The sequence below is a fragment of the Oncorhynchus tshawytscha genome, linkage group LG07, assembly GCF_018296145.1.
Source record: "Oncorhynchus tshawytscha isolate Ot180627B linkage group LG07, Otsh_v2.0, whole genome shotgun sequence".
Lineage (NCBI taxonomy): Eukaryota > Metazoa > Chordata > Actinopteri > Salmoniformes > Salmonidae > Oncorhynchus > Oncorhynchus tshawytscha.
The window spans coordinates 32,529,492-32,550,328 of record NC_056435.1 but is presented as its reverse complement, the minus strand read 5'-3'; the positions used below and the strand labels follow the sequence as shown (position 1 = coordinate 32,550,328).

Here is a 20,837-nt window from a genome sequence, read left to right as displayed (position 1 = left end):
ATTCCCCAGGCGCTCTCATTTGTTGCACTCTGCCCCTATCTGCAGAGATAGTCTGCAGAGTTCTGTCATGCTATCCAGGTCTCTGCCCAAACAATTCAAACTTCTACTTTTAAAAATCCACATCTCCAAAAACAAGTCTCTCAGCATTGCCGCTTGTTATAGACCCTCTTCAACCCCCAGCTGTGCCCTGGACACCATATGTGAATTGATCGCTCCCCATCTATCTTCAGAGTTCATACTATTAGGGGACCTAAACTGGGACGTGCTTAACACCCCAGCCGTCCTACAATCTAAACTAGATACCCTCAATCTCACACAAATTATCAAGGAACCTACCAGGTACAACCCGAAATCCGTAAGCATGGGCACCCTCTTAGATATCATCCTGACCAACTTGCCCTCTAAATACACCTCCGCTGTCTTCAACCAGGATCTCAGCGATCACTCCCTCATTGCCTGCGTGCTTAATGGGTCCGCAGTCAAACGACCACCCCCCAAACACTTCAGCGAGCAGGCCTTTCTAATCGACCTGGTCCGGGTATCCTGGAAGGATATTGACCTCATCCCATCAGTAGAGGATGCCTGGTTGCTCTTCAAAACCGTTTAAATAAGCATGCCCCGTTCAAAAAATGTAGAACTAAGAACAGATATAGCACTTGGTTCACCCCATACTTGTCTGCCCTTGACCAGCACATAAACATCCTGTGGGGTTCTAGCCCCCGCCATATGCAACTTTTCAGGGAAGCCAGGAACCAATATCCTCAGTCAGTTAGGAAAGCTAAGGCTAGCTTTTTCAAACAGACATTTGCATCCTGTAGCACTAAGTCCAAAAAGTTTTGGGACACTGTAAAGTCCATGGAGAATAAGAGCACCGCTTCCCAGCTGACCACTGCACTGAGGATAGGGAACACTGTCACAACGATAAATCTACGATAATCGATCATTTCAATAAGCATTTCTCTACGGCTGGCCTTGCTTTCCACCTGGCTACCCCTACCCCGGCCAACATCTCAGCACCCCTGCAGCAACATGTCCAAGCCCCCCGCCCCCCGCCGCTTTTCCTTCACCCAAATCCAGACAGCTGATGTTCTGAAAGAGCTGCAAAATCTGGATCCCTGCAAATCAGCTGGGCTAGACCATCTGGACCCTCTCTTTCTAATATTATCTGCCAAATTCGTTGCAACCCCTATTACTAGCCTATTCAGCCTCTCTTTCGTATCATCTGAGATCCTCAAAGATTGATAAGCCACCTCGGTCATCCCCCCTTCAAAGGGGGAGACACTATAGACCCAAACTGTTATAGACCTATATCCATCCTGCCCAGCTTTTTACAATCTTCGCAAACATATCACCGACCATTTCGAATCCCACCGTACCTTCTCCACTATGCAATCTGGTTTCCGCCAAGCTCAAGGTACTAAACTATATCATAACCGCCATCGATAAAAGACAGTACTGTGCAGCCATCTTCATCGACCTAGCCAATGTTTTTGACTCTGTCAATCACCTCATTCTTTTCGGCAGACTCAACAGCCTTGGCTTCTCAAATGACTGCCTCGCCTGGTTCACCAACTACTTCTCTGATGGAGTTCAGTGTGTCAAATTGGAGGGCCTGTTGTCCGGACCTCTGGCAGTCCCTATGGGGGTGCCACAGGGTTCAATTCTCGGGCCAACTCTTTTCTCTGTATATATCAATGATGTCGCTCTTGCTGCTGGTGATTATCTGATCCAACTCTATGCAGACGACACCATTCTGTATACATCTGGCCCTTCTTTGGACACTGTGCTAACAAATCTCCAAACGAGCTTCAACGCCATACAACACTCCTTCCGTGGCCTCCAACTGCTTATAAATGCTAGTGAAACTAAGTGCATGCTCTTCAACTGACTGCTGCCCACACCCTCTGTTAGGAGAATTTCGTTATCAATGTTCATAAATTTCAATTAATCTACTCAGTCTGCGACCCAGAGTTTGTAAGATTCTGGTTGAATGAAACAGATAAGAGTCCCAGCTTACATTAGTCAAGATGTTTATTCATGAGAGTACTCTGAAGTCCATTATACAAAGACATCCATTTTATACTTGCTCCCTACTCACGCACATACTTCCACACAAACAGTAGGTATCCTACGCACATACATACACACAAAGAGTAGGTGAATTGTATCCTTCTCCAGAGTTCTCACCACTGTGTATCACTACCCAGCCGACAGTTCCATTCCCCTGAGATTAGGGAAACCTTGAGAAGTACTCCCTGTGCAACCTCCGGGTGGCGCAGTGGTTAAGGACGCTGTACTGCAGTGCCAGCTGTGCCACCAGAGACTCTGAGATCGCGCCCAGGCTCTGTCGTAACCGGCCGCGACCGGGAGGTCCGTGGGACGACGCACAATTGGCCTAGTGTCGTCCGGGTTGGAGAGGGCTTGGCCGGTAGGGATATCCTTGTCTCAGCGCGCACCAGCGACTCCTGTGGCGGGCCGGGCGCAGTGCGAGCTAACCAAGGTTGCCAGGTGCACAGTGTTTCCTCCGACACATATGTGTGGCTGGCTTCCGGGTTGGATGCGCGCTGTGTTAAGAAGCAGTGCGGCTTGGTTGGGTTGTGTATCGGAGGACGCATGACTTTCAACCTTCGTCTCTCCCGAGCCCGTACGGGAGTTGTAGCGATGAGACAAGATCTTAGCTACAAATAATTGGATACCACGAAATTGGGGAGAAAAGGGTGTAAAAAACACACAAAAAAGTACTCCCTATCCTATCATAAGTTTCTCAGAGTTCTAGCCAGGTCGGGTTAAACACAGTTGAATTGTTCTCTGTATTTTCTTAGGCACACACATTTCTCTCCCTTACAGGTCTCTTCTGAGCCTAGTTGGACTTACGTTTAATACTTTAATTATTCCTTATACATGCCACATAAACTATAATCCCTAACAGTTCGTTTCAGGGTAGATTTATTTAACATTATCTTTAAACATATAAATTATTTTATCACCCTCCCGTCCAACTAGCATCACTACTCTGGACGGTTCTGACTTAGAATATGTGGACAACTATAAATACCTAGGTGTCTGGTTAAACTGTAAACTCTCCTTCCAGACTCACATTAAGCATCTCCAATCCAAAATTAAATCTAGAAACGGCTTCCTATTTCGCAAACAAAGCCTCCTTCACTCATGCTGCCAAACATAAAACTGACTATCCTACCGATCCTTGACTTCGGCGATGTCATTTACAAAATAGCCTCCAACACTCTACTCAGCAAACTGGATGTAGTCTATCACAGTGCCATCCGTTTTGTCACTAAAGCCCCATATACTACCCACCACTGCGACCTGTATGCTCTCGTTGGCTGGCCCTCACTACATATTCGTCGCCAAACCCACTGGCTCCAGGTCATCTATAAGTCTTTGCTAGGTAAAGCCCTGCCTTATCTAAGCTCACTGGTCACCATAGCAACACTACCCATAGCACACGCTCCAGCAGGTACATTTCACTGGTCATCCCCAAAGCCAACACTTCCTTTGGCCGCCTTTCCTTCCAGTTCTCTGCTGCCAATGCCTGGAACGAATTGCAAAAATCACTTAAGCTGACGTCTTATATCTCCCTCTCTATCTTTAAGCATCAGCTGTCAGAGCAGCTTACCAATCACTGTACCTGTACACAACCAATCTGTAAATAGCACACCCAACTACCTCATCCCCATATTATTACTTACCCTCTTGCTCTTTTGCACCCCAGTATCTCTACTTGCACATCATCATCTGCACATCTATCACTCCAGAGTTAATGCTAAATTGTAATTATTTCACCTATATGGCCTATTTATTAGCTTACCTCTCTACTCTTCTACATTTGCACACGCTGTACATAGATTTTTCTATTGTGTAATTGACTGTACGTTTGTTTACGTGTAACTCTGTGTTGTTGTTTTTGTCGTACTGCTCTGCTTTATCTTGGCCAGGTCGCAGTTGTAAACTTGTTCTCAACTGTCACGATCATTGTAAATACATTCAGACCAAGGCACAGCGTGGAATCGGTTCAACATATTTTATTGATAGTCAAACGTACAAAAAACAATAAAGAATAAACGATACGTGACGCTCAGGCAGTGCTCACAGGCAACTACACAGAAACAAGATCCCACCAAACACAGTGGGGAAATGGCTGCTTAAATATGATCCCCAATCGGAGGCAACGATAAACAGCTGCCTCTGATTGGGAACCATACAAGGCCAACATAGAAATAAATGTACTAGATCACCCACTCTAGTCACACCCCGACCTAACCAAAATAGAGAATGAAAAGGCTCTCTATGGTCAGAGTGTGACATCAACTGGCCTACCTGGTTAAATAAAGGTGAAATAATACAAATTAAAAATGAATCAATAAAAATGGGTACAAAACAGATGCTAAAAAATAAATACCACTTATCACTATTAGGACAACAATTAAGAAGCTTAAAACCACTGTTAGAGGACACATGTGTATCTTGTTCTGATGCACAGTGAGGAAGATATTTCGTGAGGAAAATAAAAATCCAAGGGACAGTTGGAGATTTACAGAACCTGGTCGCATCTTGGGGTCCCCAAGTCCCCAAATGTACAATTAGATGCCACCTCCACACTAAAAGGCTATTTGGAAGCGTTACCAGAAAAAAAGAGAAACCACTGGTTGACTTGAACTAACAAGATGACCTGGCACAGACAGACAGAAAACACAGGTATAAATACCCAGGGGATAAGTGGGGAAGATGGGCAACACTTGGAGGGGGGTGGAGACAAGCACAAGGACAGGTGAAACAGACCAGAGCGTCACATGCCATCAGACTCCGGACTTGAACCCCATCAAACACCTGTGGTTTGAATTGAAGAGGGCAGTCCATAAGCGCAGGCCAAAGGATATCAAAGAATTGGAAAGATTCTGTATGGAGCAATGGCCTAAGATCCTTCCCAATGTGTTCTCCAATGTCATTAAACATTATATAAAAATAAAGGCTCAATGCTGTTATCAAGGGTGCAAAAAGTATTGAAAACAGTGATGCCAACCATTTTTAGACCTACCTTTTTAGATTTGTTTTATTAATTATTAATTAATTTATAACTTTCCCAAAAATGTGAGCATACCATATAGCTCAGTATTTGTATTATTTATTTTATAGTCTTTTTCCCCCCTCATCTTTATCAAGGGTGCCAATAATTTTGGAGTTGACTATAATTTTGGATGATTGTCATCGATCTTCATTCAGGCTTACAAAAATGTGCTGTGTTCACTCTCTCACACTCTTACAGTTAATGTTCAGTTTTTACTGAGGTCTGCTCAGATTAATATTTACTCATCTTGTGATTTGTGCCTTGTCTAAATGGCAAATGTCTGCCTTAAATCAAATGTTATTGGTCGCATAGTTAGCAGATGTTTTCGCAACTGTAGCGAAATGCTTGTAAAGATAATTGCCCCATGTGAGATTAGAACTCGCAACCGTTGAAATATGACTAACTGTTTTAGCAGTCTGCGCCACCAATCAGTCATCAGCTGCATCAGCACTGTGGGCCTTTCGCTTAGTGTAAATTAACTGATCTGACAAACAATTTTCCTTCTATATTCTTCCTTCTTTATCAGCAAGGTATCAGCAACACTGGGTTCAAATCATCAGTATTTACACAAAGCACTGTGTGAAAATTATTAAGTAGGTATTATGAAAGACATACCATTACTCAACTCAACGCATGGACACTCCAGGCCATGTTTATGTTTACACATACAGTGGAAAAGCATACTGTCGGGCTGTTGTTTATTTAGTAGTTGTTATTTCTGCCGGGATTTTTTGTCGTTGTTGCCAGAAGTATAGCAGTGCTTATTCTTTTGACTAATTTAACTTAATTTTCATATTTTCATGTTTTTTTCCCATCTAGGATATACACATAATATGTGTTATGAAAGAGATAAAAGAGAGAGACAGATAGAATGTTTCCATGTAACTAGGGTTGCAAAATTCACTGGTTTTCCGAAAATCCTGGTTGGAGAGGTCTGGATTCGCTGCTTATTCCCTCCTAATTCCAGGAATCCACCAACCAGGATTTTGGGAAAACCAGGGAATTTATTGAAAGTTCCCGGACCTTTGCAGCCCTACATGTAACTGATAAAAGGCAATAAATCCAGTCTGACTTCCTATCAGGGAAACACAGAGGTCTCAGTAGAATAATACTCGTTAATACGATCACATACATATTATCTATTGATGTATCAAGGCAGTGTGTGAAATTGAGCTGGACATTTTCTCAACTGTGTGGATATACAGTACGCTTCCCTGACATGAGAACCCAGTGTTGTTTGGATCAGTTTTTTAACACTTACTGAAGAGGAGCAAACATAGTTAGACCATTAATGCTGTCTGCTGCAGTGTATATACAGTGCATTCGAGAAAAGTACTTTTTCCACATTTTGTTACAGTACAGCCTTATTCTAAAATTGATTAAATGGTATATTTCCTCATAAATCTAGACACCCCATAATGACAAAGCCAAAACAGTTTTTTTTTTAGAAATGTTTGAAAATCTATACAAAATAAATGTAAAAGTATGTAGAGATCAGTTAGACTGTTTTCCTTCAAGTCCTCATACCATGAGGGAAAAAAATAAACATGCATTGAGAAAGGGATAGATAACAAAGATAATTTATAGCCTACTATGCAAGCAATGTTTTGTTTCTGGATTTTGCAGCACAGCCTGAATTGTGTAGCAAAATGTGTGGCCAAAAAAAGCACAATTGATCCCTTCAAACCACGTGCCATTTACTCCTCAGACAGCAACAGATCCACAGTATTTACAGGGCATTCAAAAAGTATTCAGACCCTTTGACCTTTTCCACATTTGGTCAATCTACACACAATACCCCATAATGACAAAGCAAAAACAGGTTTTTAGAAATTTTGGCAACAACAAAAAACTTTTTTTTTTTTACATAAGTATTCAGAACCTTTACTCAGTACTTTGTTGAAAAACCTTTGGCAACGATTACAGCCTCGAGTCTTCTTGGGTATGACGCTACAAGCTTGGCACACCTGTATTTGGGGAGTTTCTCCCATTCTTCTCCACAGACCTCTCAAGCTCTGTCAGGTTGGACGGGGAGTGTCGCTGCACAGCTATTTTCAGGTCTCTCCAGAGATGTTCGATTGGGATCAAGTCCGGGCTCTAGCTGGGCCACTCAAGGACATTCAGAGACTTGTCCCAAAGCCACTCCTGCATTGTGTTGGCTGTGCGCTTAGTGTCGTTATCCTGTTGGAAGGTGAACCTTCGCCCCCAGTCTGAGGTCCTGAGCGCTCTGGAACAGGTTTTTTTTTAATCAAGGATCTCTCTGTACTTTGCTCTGTTCATTTTTCCCTCAATCCAGACTAGTCTCCCAGTCCCTGCCACTGAAAAACTTCCCCACACCATGATGCTGCCACCACCATGCTTCACCATAGGGATGGTGCCAGGTTTCCTCCAGAGGTGTTACTTGGCATTCAGGCCAAAGAGTTCAATCTTGGTTTCTTCAGACCAGAGAATCTTGTTTCTCATGGTCTGAGAGTCCTTTAGGTGCGAGCTGTCATTTGCATTTTACTGAGGAGTGGCTCTCTACCATAAAGGTCTGGCCTCTCCGTCTGGCCTCTCTACCATAAAGGCCTGAATGGTGGAGTGCTGCAGGGATGGTTGTCCTTCTGGAAGGTTCTCCCATCTCCATTAAGGATCTCTGGAGCTCTGTCAGAGTGACTATCGGGTTCTTGGTCCCCTCCCTGACCAAGGACATTCTCCCCCGATTGCTCAGTTTGGCCGTGTGGCCAGCTCTAGGAGAGTCTTGGTGGTTCCAAACTTCTTCCATTTAAGAATAATAGAGGCCACTGTGTTCTTGGGGACCTTCAATGCTGCAGAAATGTTTTGGTACCCTTCCCCAGATCTGTGCCTCGACACAATCCTGTCTTGGAGCTCTACGGACAATTCCTTCAACCTCATTGCTTGGTTTTTGCTCTGACATGCACTGTCAACTGTGGTACCTTATACAGGTGTGTGCCTTTCCAAATCATGTCCAATCAATTGAATTAACCACAGGTGGATTCCAATCAAGTTGTAGAAACATCTCAAGGATGATCAAGGGAAACAGGATGCATGTGAGCTCAATTTTGAGTCTCATAGCAAAGGGTCTGAATAGTTATGTAAATAAGGTATTTCTGTTTTTTAATTTTAATAAATTTTTAGCCTTGTCATTATGGGGTATTGTGTGTAGATTGATGAGGAAAAACATTTTTTTTTTAATCCATTTACGAATAAGGCTATAACATAACTAATGTGGAAAAAAACAATGGGTCTGAATACTTCCCGAAGGTACTGTATACTTGATGTCATACAGCACTACCACTCACAGTGGAGAGGAGAGGGAACCATCCATTCCTTTATTTATTGTCAAAGTCATTGCAGCAGTGTCAGTGAGGCATTTCTGGTGTTTGGCGACAGAGCTGTTCAATTAAGTGGCTTTTCACATATTTTTGTATAGTGTTCCTTGTTGTTGTTTTGGTTTTCATCCCATGCCAGTGATGGGAGGATAAGGGAGGGATGGAGAGGGGGACAGGAGGGGCATAGGAGTTGGGAGAATATAACACAGCAGAGCCCACCTGGTCAGAACCTTATCCATTCCCCAGACAGGCAACAATGCCCTGAGAGACGGAGACAGAGAGGTGCTGGCATAAAAGCAGAGAAAAGGCAGATGTGTGTGTGTGCGTGTGTGTGTGCGCGTTGTGTGCGCATGTGTGATTGCGTGCATTTGCGTATGTACGCATAATATGTGTGGGTCCATACTCGCATGCAAAGAGGGTGGGGTGGATGCACATAATGTGTGTGTGTGTGTGTGTGAGTTTGCGCTTCCGAGGGATGGGGAGGTGGATGCATGTGTGTGTGATAGAAGAGCTTGAGTGTGAGTATAGAGAGGGTATGAGTGTGTTATAGAATCAGGACGTTCACAGACAGAAGGGCCTGCTTGGATACGGGTACTGTTTGGCACCTAGAGGCCTGTTTTCCATGAGGATATCCCTGGGCATCAACACTGGGATCAGGTAGGGGGAGGAGGGTGACAGAAACAGGGTGGCTCCCCTCCTCTGGAATAGTAACATACCGAACTGACTTATCTACTTTGCGTTTGCTTGAGCTTGATGGATATGGCGATATTGTTTTATTAAATGCCTTCGATTGATTTTGCTCTGTAGGTTGTTTAGTTCGCATGTGAAGTGTGTGTCCACGTGTGCATGCATGTGCATGCGTGTGTGTGTGTCTGTGTGTGTCTGTGTATGTGTGTGTGTGCTCTATTGTCCCCATAAACAATGGCATCCCAGTGAGGTTGTTGTTGTTGAGTGAGTTACCTCCCAGCAGGGAGAGGCTGGTGTTGAGCTGTTGTTGTGGGCTGTTTTGTGTTCGTACAGTTTCTATGCTGGGAGGAATACGCTCCCTGTAGATCCACAGAACACTGAGCGAACACAGGCCATTCAATCCTGTCAATGCTCTCAGTCAGTGGTGCTGTTGGTTAATTGATTTTGTGAGGAGGCCTTGTGACGCTCTTTTATACAGTGGTGTCAAGTAACTATGTTAAAATACTTTAAAGTACTACTTAAGCATTTTTGGGGGGGTATCTGTACTTTACTTTACTATTTACATGTTTGACAACTTTTACTTTTACTCCACCACATTCCTAAAGAAAATATGTACTTTTTACTCCCCCAAACATTTTCCCTGACTCCCAGGGCAGCAAAATCATCCAATTCATGCCCTTATCAAGAGAATGTGTGGTCATCCCTACTGCTTCTGACCTGGTGGACTCACTAAACACAAATACTGGGTTTGTAAATGATGTTGGAGTGTGCCCCTGGATATCTGTGAATAAGGAGCTTGATGTATTACATTATCTATTACTTTGGATACTTAAGTACATTTAAAACCAGATACTATTTTACTCAAGTAGTATTTTACTGGGTGACTTTTACTTATTCTAACACCAATCTTTCTCAATCTCAAAGCTGTGAGAAGAAACACCACACCATATTTGTATTCAAGGCAGTCTTTTCGAAACATTTACAGCAAGTACAATCAGTTGCCATTTCCTGTACTGTGAACATATGTAATCATGACAAACTCTGTTGGGGTTCGTTTGTAAGAAGTCAGAGGTGTACTTGCATTATCAAATCAATATAAAACAAGTATACATTTAGCAAATTATGCATGAAGCTATAATTTACGAACAGAGCACTGTCACAGCGTGATGTCTATTGTTTAATGAGGAAACGCAGTGTGTAAAGCATCAGTGAAGTTTACTGCATCTACATAATTTCCTCTTACTGAGCACACAGATAATGCACCACCACATCACCACGTCTACGTCTTATGAGCACTTTTTTATCCTGCCCTGAAACACTTTCTCAATGCACACTTTGTATCTATTTGAGAGCAACAATATTCTGTATTTCTTTCCTCAAACATTCACCAAAGCAACCCACAACAATGCCCTCCTGTTCAATAACCTCTGTCTCCTCTGGTAAATCTCATCCCGTCTTTAAACTCTTTCTCCTCTCCCTCACCTCCGCCCTGCTCCATCCCCCTGTTCTTTTCGGGTAGACGAGGGAGCCTTGGCCCCTGGCCCAGGCCCATTAGCCCCAGACTGGCAGCCATGTGTTCACCAGCAGAGATCATTACACTGAGGCAATGACACCACTCTAATGCGTCATTAATGATTGATTAACGAGGGGAGCCTAAACAGGTGCATTTATATGGAAGAGCGCCGTGTAATGGCTTTGCTCACATCTGCCTGTTCTTTATTTATTTATTATTATATATTTATTTATTTGACCCCTTTTTTCTCCCCAATTTCGTGGTATCCAATTGTTTTAGTAGCTACTATCTTGTCTCATCGTTACAACTCCCGTACGGCCTCGGGAGAGACGAAGGTTGAAAGTCATGCGTCCTCCGATACACAACCCAACCAAGCCGCACTGCTTCTTAACACAGCGCGCATTCAACCCGGAAGCCAGCCGCACCTACCGGCCAAGCCCTCCCTAACCCGGACAACGCTAGGCCAAGGACCTCCCGGTCGCGGCCGGTTGTGACAGAGCCTGGTGGCGCTGGCATCTGCCTGTTCTTTACTTGAGTGTGTCTGTGTGTGAGAGAAATAGTTGAACGAGAGAGACACTTACAGTATTTCTCACAGAATTCACAGAGAACTGCTCCTGATGAACATAGACCACAGACTTTCTGACTCGTCAATATGACATGTTTTATAATTGTCACAGCATAGCTACCAGATTGTAGCAGTTTGTATGTTATGGATCGTTTAGGTCTGGTCTCATCCTTGTCTCTGTGTTTGTCAATGTGAGTGAGGGAGTACGGCAGCAGAGTGGCCCCTGCTTCAGTGAGAAGGAGGAGAAGACAAGGTAGAGCCATGGGAGGACGGGGCCTCCTTCTCCTCCTCCTCCTGGGGGTGGTCTCCCCCGCCCAGGGCTCGTCCTTCCTCTCCGGCCAGCGCCACCGGACACGTCTGCAGAGGGATCGCCAAGCCCGTAACAATGTCCGACCCAACATCATCCTCATCCTCACTGACGACCAGGACATCGAACTGGGTAAAACACAGTGTGTGTGTGTGTCTGTGTGGTGATTGTTCAGTATCTGTCAGCATGTTAGTGAGAGAGGTCAGGGTAATGCTTCCTCTTGGCACCATTCTCCATTTGCCCACTCAAAGTCAAGTACACCATGGCCAACTTCAGTATTGGCATGGAGCGAGTGGCCTATGGCATCTATTGTCTGAGTGCCAAACCCTGGCCATCTCCCTACCCGTTTAAGCCCTTAAACTGCATATTGGACTGGAGTGCCGGTATAACATCCTCACTGACACCCTTTGTTCCGCTCTGATTGCTCGTGAGAGTACCATTGAAAACCAGGAATTTATGGTCGAGCATCTGTTTCACTAAACAATCGGCATCAGCCTGAAAAGCCTTTAGTACACATGAATTCAAATGAGCGACTCTTCACAGAAAATATTTATTCTCTCTCTCTCCCCCTCTCTCTCACATCCCTCACCCCCTTCCATCTTTATGCCTCTCTTCCCCTCACCCTTTCCCTCTCTCCCTCCTTCCCCTCTCTTTTCCCTGTCTCTCTCTCCTCCAGGCTCAATGCAAGCCATGAATAAGACACGGCGTATCATGGAGCAGGGAGGCACCCATTTCTCTAACGCCTTCTCCACTACTCCCATGTGCTGCCCATCGCGCTCCTCTATTCTGACAGGGAAGTACGTTCACAACCACCACACCTTCACCAACAATGAGAACTGTTCCTCACCGTCCTGGCAGGCCCACCATGAGCCTCACACCTTCGCTGTGCACCTTAACAACTCAGGCTACAGGACGGGTGAGTGTGAACTGTGCAGCATATACACACACACACACACACAGACACACATGCATTATTGCATAGTGAATCACTTTGTACTCGTGCCCACCTCTTGTCCCAGCCTTCTTTGGGAAGTACCTGAATGAGTACAACGGCTCGTATGTGCCCCCTGGCTGGAGGGAGTGGGTAGCGCTGGTGAAGAACTCTCGCTTCTACAACTACACTCTGTGCAGGAACGGTGCGCGGGAGAAGCATGGCAGCAACTATCCAAAGGTTCCATCCTGTTTCAGTTTTCACTCAAATATTGGAGTAGTAACCTATGATGATGAATAACCCTGATTTAATCATCCAATTCTTAAAAATGATGATAATATTGTTATACAGTAGTATAAAATAGTATACAATAGTATACAATATATATAGTAGTAAACAGTAGTATACAATAGTTAACAGTAGTATATAATAGTATACAATAGGATATAATAGTACACAGTAGTATACAGTAGTAAACAGTAATATACCGTAGTAAATAGTAGGATATAATAGTATAGTATAGTATAGTATACAGTAGTATATAATAGTATACAGTAGTATACAGCAGTAAACAGTAGTATACAGTAGTAAATAGTAGTATATAATAGTATACAGTAGTAACCAGCAGTAAACAGTTTATCTCAATCTAAATGCTGTTATAAGGCAGCCTGTATGACAAGCTTTATTGCTCTATACACATTTTTCTTTCCCTTTCTGGAAGGAAGTAGCCTAATATTAGAGTTCAGAACCTCATGTACAGGCGATTCTTGCTTCCACAGGACTATCTCACAGACATCATCACCAATGACAGCCTCAACTACTTCCGCTCCTCTAAGAGGATGTACCCCCACCGACCAGTGATGATGGTCCTGAGCCACGCTGCCCCACATGGGCCAGAGGACTCAGCACCGCAGTACAGCACTGCCTTCCCCAACGCCTCGCAGCACATGTAAGGATATACTGTAACAGACACAGACACACTCATTTGACAGAAGACGCAGTGTGCTCGTGTACGCTGAATGTAGGATCAGCGATGATCCTTGTACATTGCAGACTTTACAGTAGATTGGCATCATTAAAGAGGTTCATGATAAATAGGCATCCATAGACTATGATAACACACTATGGGTCCCAGCCTTTGTCTGCTTGGCACAGTACCCCGAAGACCCCACAGTACCCCGCTAATACCACCTCTCCCATTGGTCATGTGAGAGACAAACAGGGAGGCAGTAATGAGCCTGTGTCTTTGGTCGATCATCCTGAGTCCCAAAAGCATCATTAAAGTACTGAATAAAAGTGTAACACGGTGATTATATTCAGCCCAATCTGTTTTAATGTCAACTTTTAATTGCTTTTTCTCAGAAATCTACACCCCCCCCCCCCTGTTGGGAGCTTATAAATTATCTCGCTTTCCCTTTATGGAGGGAAAGAAAATGTCTCCCCTCTTACGCCATCCCTCCAGAAAACCCTTTTCACATCCACATTGCAGTGACTCATCTTCATCCTCTATTTAAATCTGTTGTCAGGGCCTTGTGCTCCAAGGCCATAGAAGATTAGCTTTTTGTCAAATCCATATGCTGGAATGTTAAATATGCCTTGCCTCCAAGCCCTCGTTAGATATTTAGCAGCTTGTTAACTTTGAAATCATTAAGGTTCCATCTACCCCTGAGTTAATACTAGTTCATATTAATAAAATGGTCCTCTCTATGTTAGCTGATATTGATCAGAATGGCAGCAGGTTGCCTTTTCTTTGGTTCATATGCCTCCAATTCAGCATACCCAATAAGTTATGAGATCAGTTTCAAAGGTGTAGTTGGAGCCATTCGCAAGCACCCGGAGAGCCTATTGTCGTATATGTCAATCGTAAAACAACACAGGGATTGGAACCGGTTCAGGGAAAATAGCAAACATTTTTGAGGAACGGAAACAGCACCCGGAACACACAAGTCCCCGCTTCATGCCAAATGAACTATATGAACCGTTACTTTTTCGGGTTCGAACCAGTTCAAAACATTATTATGGTGGTCGGAAAACTGGAACTGAAAGAGAAAAACATTGATTTTGTTCCGAACAGAACGATTGGAAAATGATTTTGGTTCCAACCCCTACATCATGAAACCAACCACAGCTTTGTATAATCTGATTTGTATTGGAATTCACATGACAATGCAATACAATTCAATACAATACAATATGCAACACAACACAATGCAATGCAGTGCAATATAACAATGCTTCCTTCACACCAGAATTTCACATTTAGACTATACAGCTATGCATATTAAACACTCTTCTATGAAAACTGTGAGAACTATCACAATGTTCCCTACCACAATACTATTCAGTGTTAATTCAAAAGACATGTCACCTCTCTATAGAATGTGATCTGTAAAATGTAAAATGCTTTCCGTAAAGGGGGGACAGAAGCACTCTTCACCCCACCGCCTTTAAAATAAAGTTTCTGTTTTGTTGATGAAACGGTGGGGAGGAGCATCCAGCATCGTGGTAAAGAAAAAGTTGCGGTCCACATTCTACTGTTCTGTTCCGCGTGCAGTCAAACTGCGTTCGCTGGTTGATGCAACTCCTTTGTTGTTGTGATATTGTAAACAAACATGGCAGTTTCAACAACTACAGATTTCATCTTAAAGCTCCTCTGGGATTTCTGAAGACATAATGGTGAAGATATCAGAGCAGTAAGCACTCCTCTGTCTCATGTGCTTGGTAAAAAAAAAGAGTCAGTTCCATGGCAGGAAAAACAAAGACAAGTCAATGTAGATACATTTCGTCGAGAACTAAGTACTCGTTTCCCTCCATCCCTTTCTCAGAACCCCGAGCTATAACTATGCTCCTAACCCAGACAAGCACTGGATCCTGCGCTACACAGGCCCCATGAAACCCGTCCACATGCAGTTCACCAACATGCTGCAGCGCCGGAGGATGCAGACCCTGCTGTCTGTGGACGACTGTGTGGACAAGGTGGGTCAGGCTGGTAGACAGACAGACATGAAGAAAGACAAACAGAAAATAGTCTCTCATGCTCAACTACATCTACCTGACTACCTGTCTCACTGTGTCCTCCTCCTCAGGTGTACAACATGCTGGTGGAGACAGGTGAGTTGGACAACACCTACATTGTTTACACATCAGACCACGGCTACCACATTGGCCAGTACGGCCTGGTCAAGGGCAAGTCCATGCCCTACGAGTTTGACATCCGGGTGCCCTTCTACATACGAGGCCCCAATGTGGAGGCAGGAGCCATGTGAGTGCAACTTTGAAGCTTTGTACAGTACCTTGTTTAGGATATGTTTCAATAGAAATGGTTGTCTTTTGGCTCTTATCTCACTGTTATTACTACTCTCTTGATAATATCTCTTACGCAGCACTCATCTCTCTCCCCCACCTGCTCTTGTGCCCTCCTGCAGTAACCCTCATGTGGTGCTGAACGTTGACCTGGCTCCCACACTGTTGGACATGGCCGGAGCCGATGTTCCCTCTGATATGGACGGCAAGTCCATCCTCAAACTCCTGGACACAGACAAACCTGTCAACAGGTACAGAGGGTCGCAACTTAATTTGCATGGTTTGAACTTAACACAATGGACACTCCATGTCGCTTCAGGATGACCTGAAATATCTTTATTTTGTTGCAGGTTCCAGGTGAACAAGAAGGGGAAGATGTGGAGGGACTCCTTCCTGGTAGAGCGAGGGTCAGTATGTTACATTCATAATTGAGTCATTAACCCTCCTGCTGTGTTCCGGCAAAATTGGACCAATTTCCAAGTTTTCTCTCTGAAAAATGTAGTTAATTTAATCTGATTGTCATAAGGTTCCATGACTTTGTCCATACAGGGCATCTGAACATACAAAATACATTTAGATGATTTTCATTACATTTTGGGTGTTTTATTTAACTTTTGTACACCTGTGGTGTTCCTGCTCAAAAATGACCGGTCATTAGAAATGAACCGGTGAGACTACAATTAGTGTATAAATTTGGGTTCAGGCACATGCCCAATCATCAAATGGACACACTTCCTCTCCCAGAACCCCACATGCATGTGTGTTTGAGCACACACACACACACACACACACACACACACACACACACACCATAAAATAGCAAATAGAAGTTCAAAACGTGATCATACACAACATTAGGTGATAATATATGTATTATTATGGATTTATAATCAGCTATAATGGGGCAGTCATTTTGGACCGGGAACACAGAATTAATTAACATGAAACAAACACAACAGGAGGGTTAATCAAGTGCAATTAAAGGGATAATCCCCCACAGCCATGTGATCAAAGTTTTATGTGTGTTTTGTCTATGCTCTATTACTCTCATCTGAGTCCATCCTGTTCACACAGGAAACTGCTCCACAAGAAGGCTGATGGGAAGGAGGTGGCCCAGGAGGAGAATTTCCTCCCCAAGTACCAGCGGGTCAAAGACCTGTGTCAGAGGGCAGAGTACCAGAGCTCCTGTGAACAGCCAGGGCAGGTAAGAGTTCCGTACAATACCCACAGGCACAAACACTTATACATTAGCAGAAATATAGCTAAATCTCTCTCCCCATTTTCCCCTCTCTGAAAAAGGAGGGAGAAATGTAGCTAAATCTCCCACCCCCCCTTTCCCTTCTCTATGTGTGTAGAAGTGGCAGTGTCTGGAGGACCCGTCTGGTAAGTTGAGGCTGTATAAGTGTAAGGGCATGGCCAGTCTCTATGCCCCACGTATGCAGGCTCTGATGGCCAGCAGCAGGTCCCAGCAGTGGGTTGGACACGTCTCCAATGCTGGAGACAGCTGTGACTGTGGCCCCCTAGGCCTCAAAATTACACCCCTGAAGAGGAAGAGACTGCTTACCAAGAAAAGTGAGTAGTCCTTTCAGTGGCTTAAAGATTTACCATTTATCAAAGGCCTATAAATTGTGCTTGCAAATTATAGGACAAGTATTTGTTGTCCCGCAGTGGCAGATTAGAAAACTTTACAAAAATATTTTTATTTTTATTGAAATGAGACATAATACCATTTAAGTGACTTCCTGTGTGTCATTTAAAAACAGTGACAAATGCTATATACTTTAACACCCTCTCTCTCTTGGGTCATTGGTGTTGCAATACCTTTGTAATAATAACATTGAAACGAATAAATCTTGTAACCCCATCAGAGGTAAAGTCCACTAAGAGTCTGACTAGGAACCGTTGGGCCCGGTCCATTCCCTTTGAGCTGGATGGAGACCTTTATGCTGTGGACCTGGAAGAGGGCTACAGGCCCGTGGGCCTCCGGAATACCAGCAGGCCTGGGGAGAGGAGGAGAGAAGCGGTCCTGCAGGAGGACGACGATGAGGAGTTCAGTGGAATGGGAGTTACAGCCAGACCTACAACCAGCAACAGCCTTACACCACCTGCCGCTCTTAAAGTCACCTACAGGTGTGTGTGTGTGTGTGTGTGTGTGTGCGCATGTGAATATCTGTGAATATGTGTGTTGAGCTTCCGTGTCGGTGGGTCTATGAGTAGTAGTATGATTAATCTTTATGTTCTTGTGAAGCACACTAGCTTTACAGTAATTCATGATCAGGTGTTGAGAGGGTGCTGTAAGAAAGTGCTAACTGCTGTAAACTGTGGTAAATGCAGTTGTCAGGTAAAGGTGATGATACAGTAGCTGGTGTGTGTTTTCCCCACAGGTGCTCCATCCTGATGAATGACACAGTCAGGTGTGATGGAGGACTCTACAAATCCCTCCAGGCCTGGAAAGACCATAAGCTCCACATCGAGCACGAGGTACTGCTCTAGTTGATCCTCAATCTGACCTGGCTGATCTGTAGCCTTTCTTGTCATTGCGGGGGTTAACTATTTTGTATGTGCTGTGCGCAGATTGAAACCCTGCAGACGAAAATAAAGAACTTGCGTGAGGTCAAAGGTCACCTGAAGAAGGTTCGGCCTGAAGAGTGCCAGTGTAACACCCCCAATTACCTGTCCAAGAACAAAGGGATGTTCAGACTCGATGCAGGCCGCATTCACTCACTAAAGTAATGATTGTGAGATGGTGGTGTGTATGTGCATGTGTTTGTGTGTGTGTGAGGGAGAGAGGGAGGGAGAGAGGGAGGGAGAGAGGGAGATCCTCACAAATCAGTGTATCTCTCTTTATATGTCCTCTTGTGGTATGTCCTCAGCAAAATGCCCTCTAAGCAGAAGAAGCAGTGGCTGATGAAGGAGCAGAAACGTAGGAAGAAACTCCGTAAACTGCTCAAGAGGCTCCGTAACAATGACACCTGCAGCATGCCTGGTCTCACCTGTTTCACCCATGACAACCAGCACTGGCAGACTGCCCCCTTCTGGACAAGTATGGAAAGACAGAATGCAGACCAAAACAAATGCAGAACAATAGTAACAGTTAGAGTAAAAGTAAAGAGACATGGGATTCCTGAATTTTTACCACTCTGCTTCATCACTGCCACAAAATTATATATTGAATGATTAATTGTAAAGATCCAAAAATAAGATGAAGTAGGTGCGTTAAAACTGGCCATGTATCTTGTTTGAATAACTACGTCTGTCTCTTTCCATCCCCTGCCAGTGGGTCCATTCTGTGCTTGTACCAGCGCCAACAACAACACTTACTGGTGCCTCAGGACCATCAACGACACACACAACTTCATATTCTGCGAGTTCGCCACAGGTTTCATAGAGTATTTCGATCTGAACACTGACCCATACCAGGTATCTCTCTCTCTCTCTCTCTCTCGTTCTCTTGCTCACTTGCTCTCCCTCTCTCTTTTAAATCTCACAAATGAGCTGTAGCCTCCTATTGTGATTTTTACAGTGTTTGGTAACATATCCTGTCCTCTGATTGTCTGTAGTTGATAAATGGGGTTAGCACCCTGGACCGTACTGCCCTCAACCAGATGCACCAGCAACTTATGGAACTGCGGAGCTGCAAAGGCCACAAGCAATGCAATCCAGAGACAGGTGAGTCAGAAAGACACACACACACATACAGTACCAGTTAAAAGTTTGGACACACCTACCCATTCAAGGGTTTTTCTTTATTTTTACTATTTTCTACATTGTAAAATAATAGTGAAGACATCAAAACTATTAAATAACACATATGGAATCATGTAGTAACCAAAAAAGTGTAAAAAAAAATATATTATTAAATCTATTATTCTGCAATGTAGAAAATAGTAAAAATAAGGAAAACCCCTGAATGAGTAGGTGTGTCCAGACTTTTGACTGGTACAGTACATACAGTGGGGCAAAAAAGTATTTAGTCAGCCACCAATTGTGCAAGTTCTCCCACTTAAAAAGATGAGAGAGGCCTGTAATTTCCATCATAGGTACACTTCTGAGGACACTAGAGGAGATCTGCATGGAGGAAATGGGCCAAAATACCAGCAACAGTGTGTGAAAACCTTGTGAAGACTTACAGAAAACGTTTGACCTCTGTCATTGCCAACAAAGGGTATATAACAAAGTATTGAGATAAACTTTTGTTATTGACCAAATACTTATTTTCCACCATAATTTGCAAATAAATTCATTAAAATCCTACAATGTGATTTTATTGATTTTTTACCCTAATTTTGTCTGTCATAGTTGAAGTGTACCTATGATGAAAATTACAGGCCTCTCTCATCTTTTTAAGTGGGAGAACTTGCACAATTGGTGGCTGACTAAATACTTTTTTTTGCCCCACTGTACATACACACAAACCACTGCTACTTCAGTTCTTTAATAACATGATCTCTATTTCAGGTGGTAAAGACAGAAACTCTTTAAGTGAATACAGGTACTCTAATTTTTCAGGCTTTATGTCTTTTTGTCCTTTGGTGTCTTATTGTACATTTTCCTGCATTTCCTGCATTGGGTAAATAATATAATTGAACACTTCTTTTAAGCAGATTATAAAGTCTCTGAGGTACTTCATAGGAATTGCACAAATCGTCACATGGTTGATTCTATTAATAAACAACTATTTAGGTGAATTCTAAAACGCAAGCATGAGAGTGTAGCAGCTTCTGTTCCTCATGTTGCAATGAATCCTAATGGCTTGTTTCCGCTGTTTGTGTGTGTGTTTCCCCCTCACGTACGTGTGCGTGTCCGCGCTGTACATTCTTCAGGCCAGTTCATCGTCGAAAGAGGCCAAAAGTGAAGAAGCCCTCTTCCAAATCCCTGTGAGTTTGTCATAACCCATCTGTTCCCCTCAGTTCAGCCAACCTCCCCCTCTTCATCCAGATTATCTTGCTTTGTCAGATGGCCCAGCAGCATGCTTTTCAACCTTCTCGTTTGAAGCTTTTCATGTAACTAATACTTACCTACATTTCAATGTCATGCCCTTAAGGCTTAGATAGACCTACTTTTCAAAGTCAGTGGTGTTGTACTGATGAAGTGTCCTTTGTCTTTGGTATTT

The 20,837-nt window shown here is 43.7% G+C and overlaps 1 protein-coding gene across 1 annotated transcript in view; it reads left to right on the top strand.

The window, feature by feature from the left end:
* Positions 1–20,837, top strand: part of sulf2a (sulfatase 2a) — a 54,425-nt gene that overhangs the window by 31,508 nt on the left and 2,080 nt on the right. Inside the window, exons 3-20 of the mRNA XM_024426925.2 lie at positions 11,380–11,622; positions 12,167–12,406; positions 12,510–12,661; positions 13,201–13,370; positions 15,247–15,397; positions 15,508–15,683; positions 15,847–15,975; positions 16,075–16,131; positions 16,799–16,928; positions 17,080–17,296; positions 17,593–17,854; positions 18,109–18,205; positions 18,299–18,453; positions 18,598–18,767; positions 19,002–19,144; positions 19,285–19,393; positions 20,183–20,216; positions 20,548–20,601. Of these exons, the coding sequence (XP_024282693.1) occupies positions 11,445–11,622; positions 12,167–12,406; positions 12,510–12,661; positions 13,201–13,370; positions 15,247–15,397; positions 15,508–15,683; positions 15,847–15,975; positions 16,075–16,131; positions 16,799–16,928; positions 17,080–17,296; positions 17,593–17,854; positions 18,109–18,205; positions 18,299–18,453; positions 18,598–18,767; positions 19,002–19,144; positions 19,285–19,393; positions 20,183–20,216; positions 20,548–20,601 (2,624 nt within the window). The 5' untranslated portion in view covers positions 11,380–11,444. The remainder of the gene's footprint in view (positions 1–11,379; positions 11,623–12,166; positions 12,407–12,509; positions 12,662–13,200; positions 13,371–15,246; positions 15,398–15,507; positions 15,684–15,846; positions 15,976–16,074; positions 16,132–16,798; positions 16,929–17,079; positions 17,297–17,592; positions 17,855–18,108; positions 18,206–18,298; positions 18,454–18,597; positions 18,768–19,001; positions 19,145–19,284; positions 19,394–20,182; positions 20,217–20,547; positions 20,602–20,837) is intronic.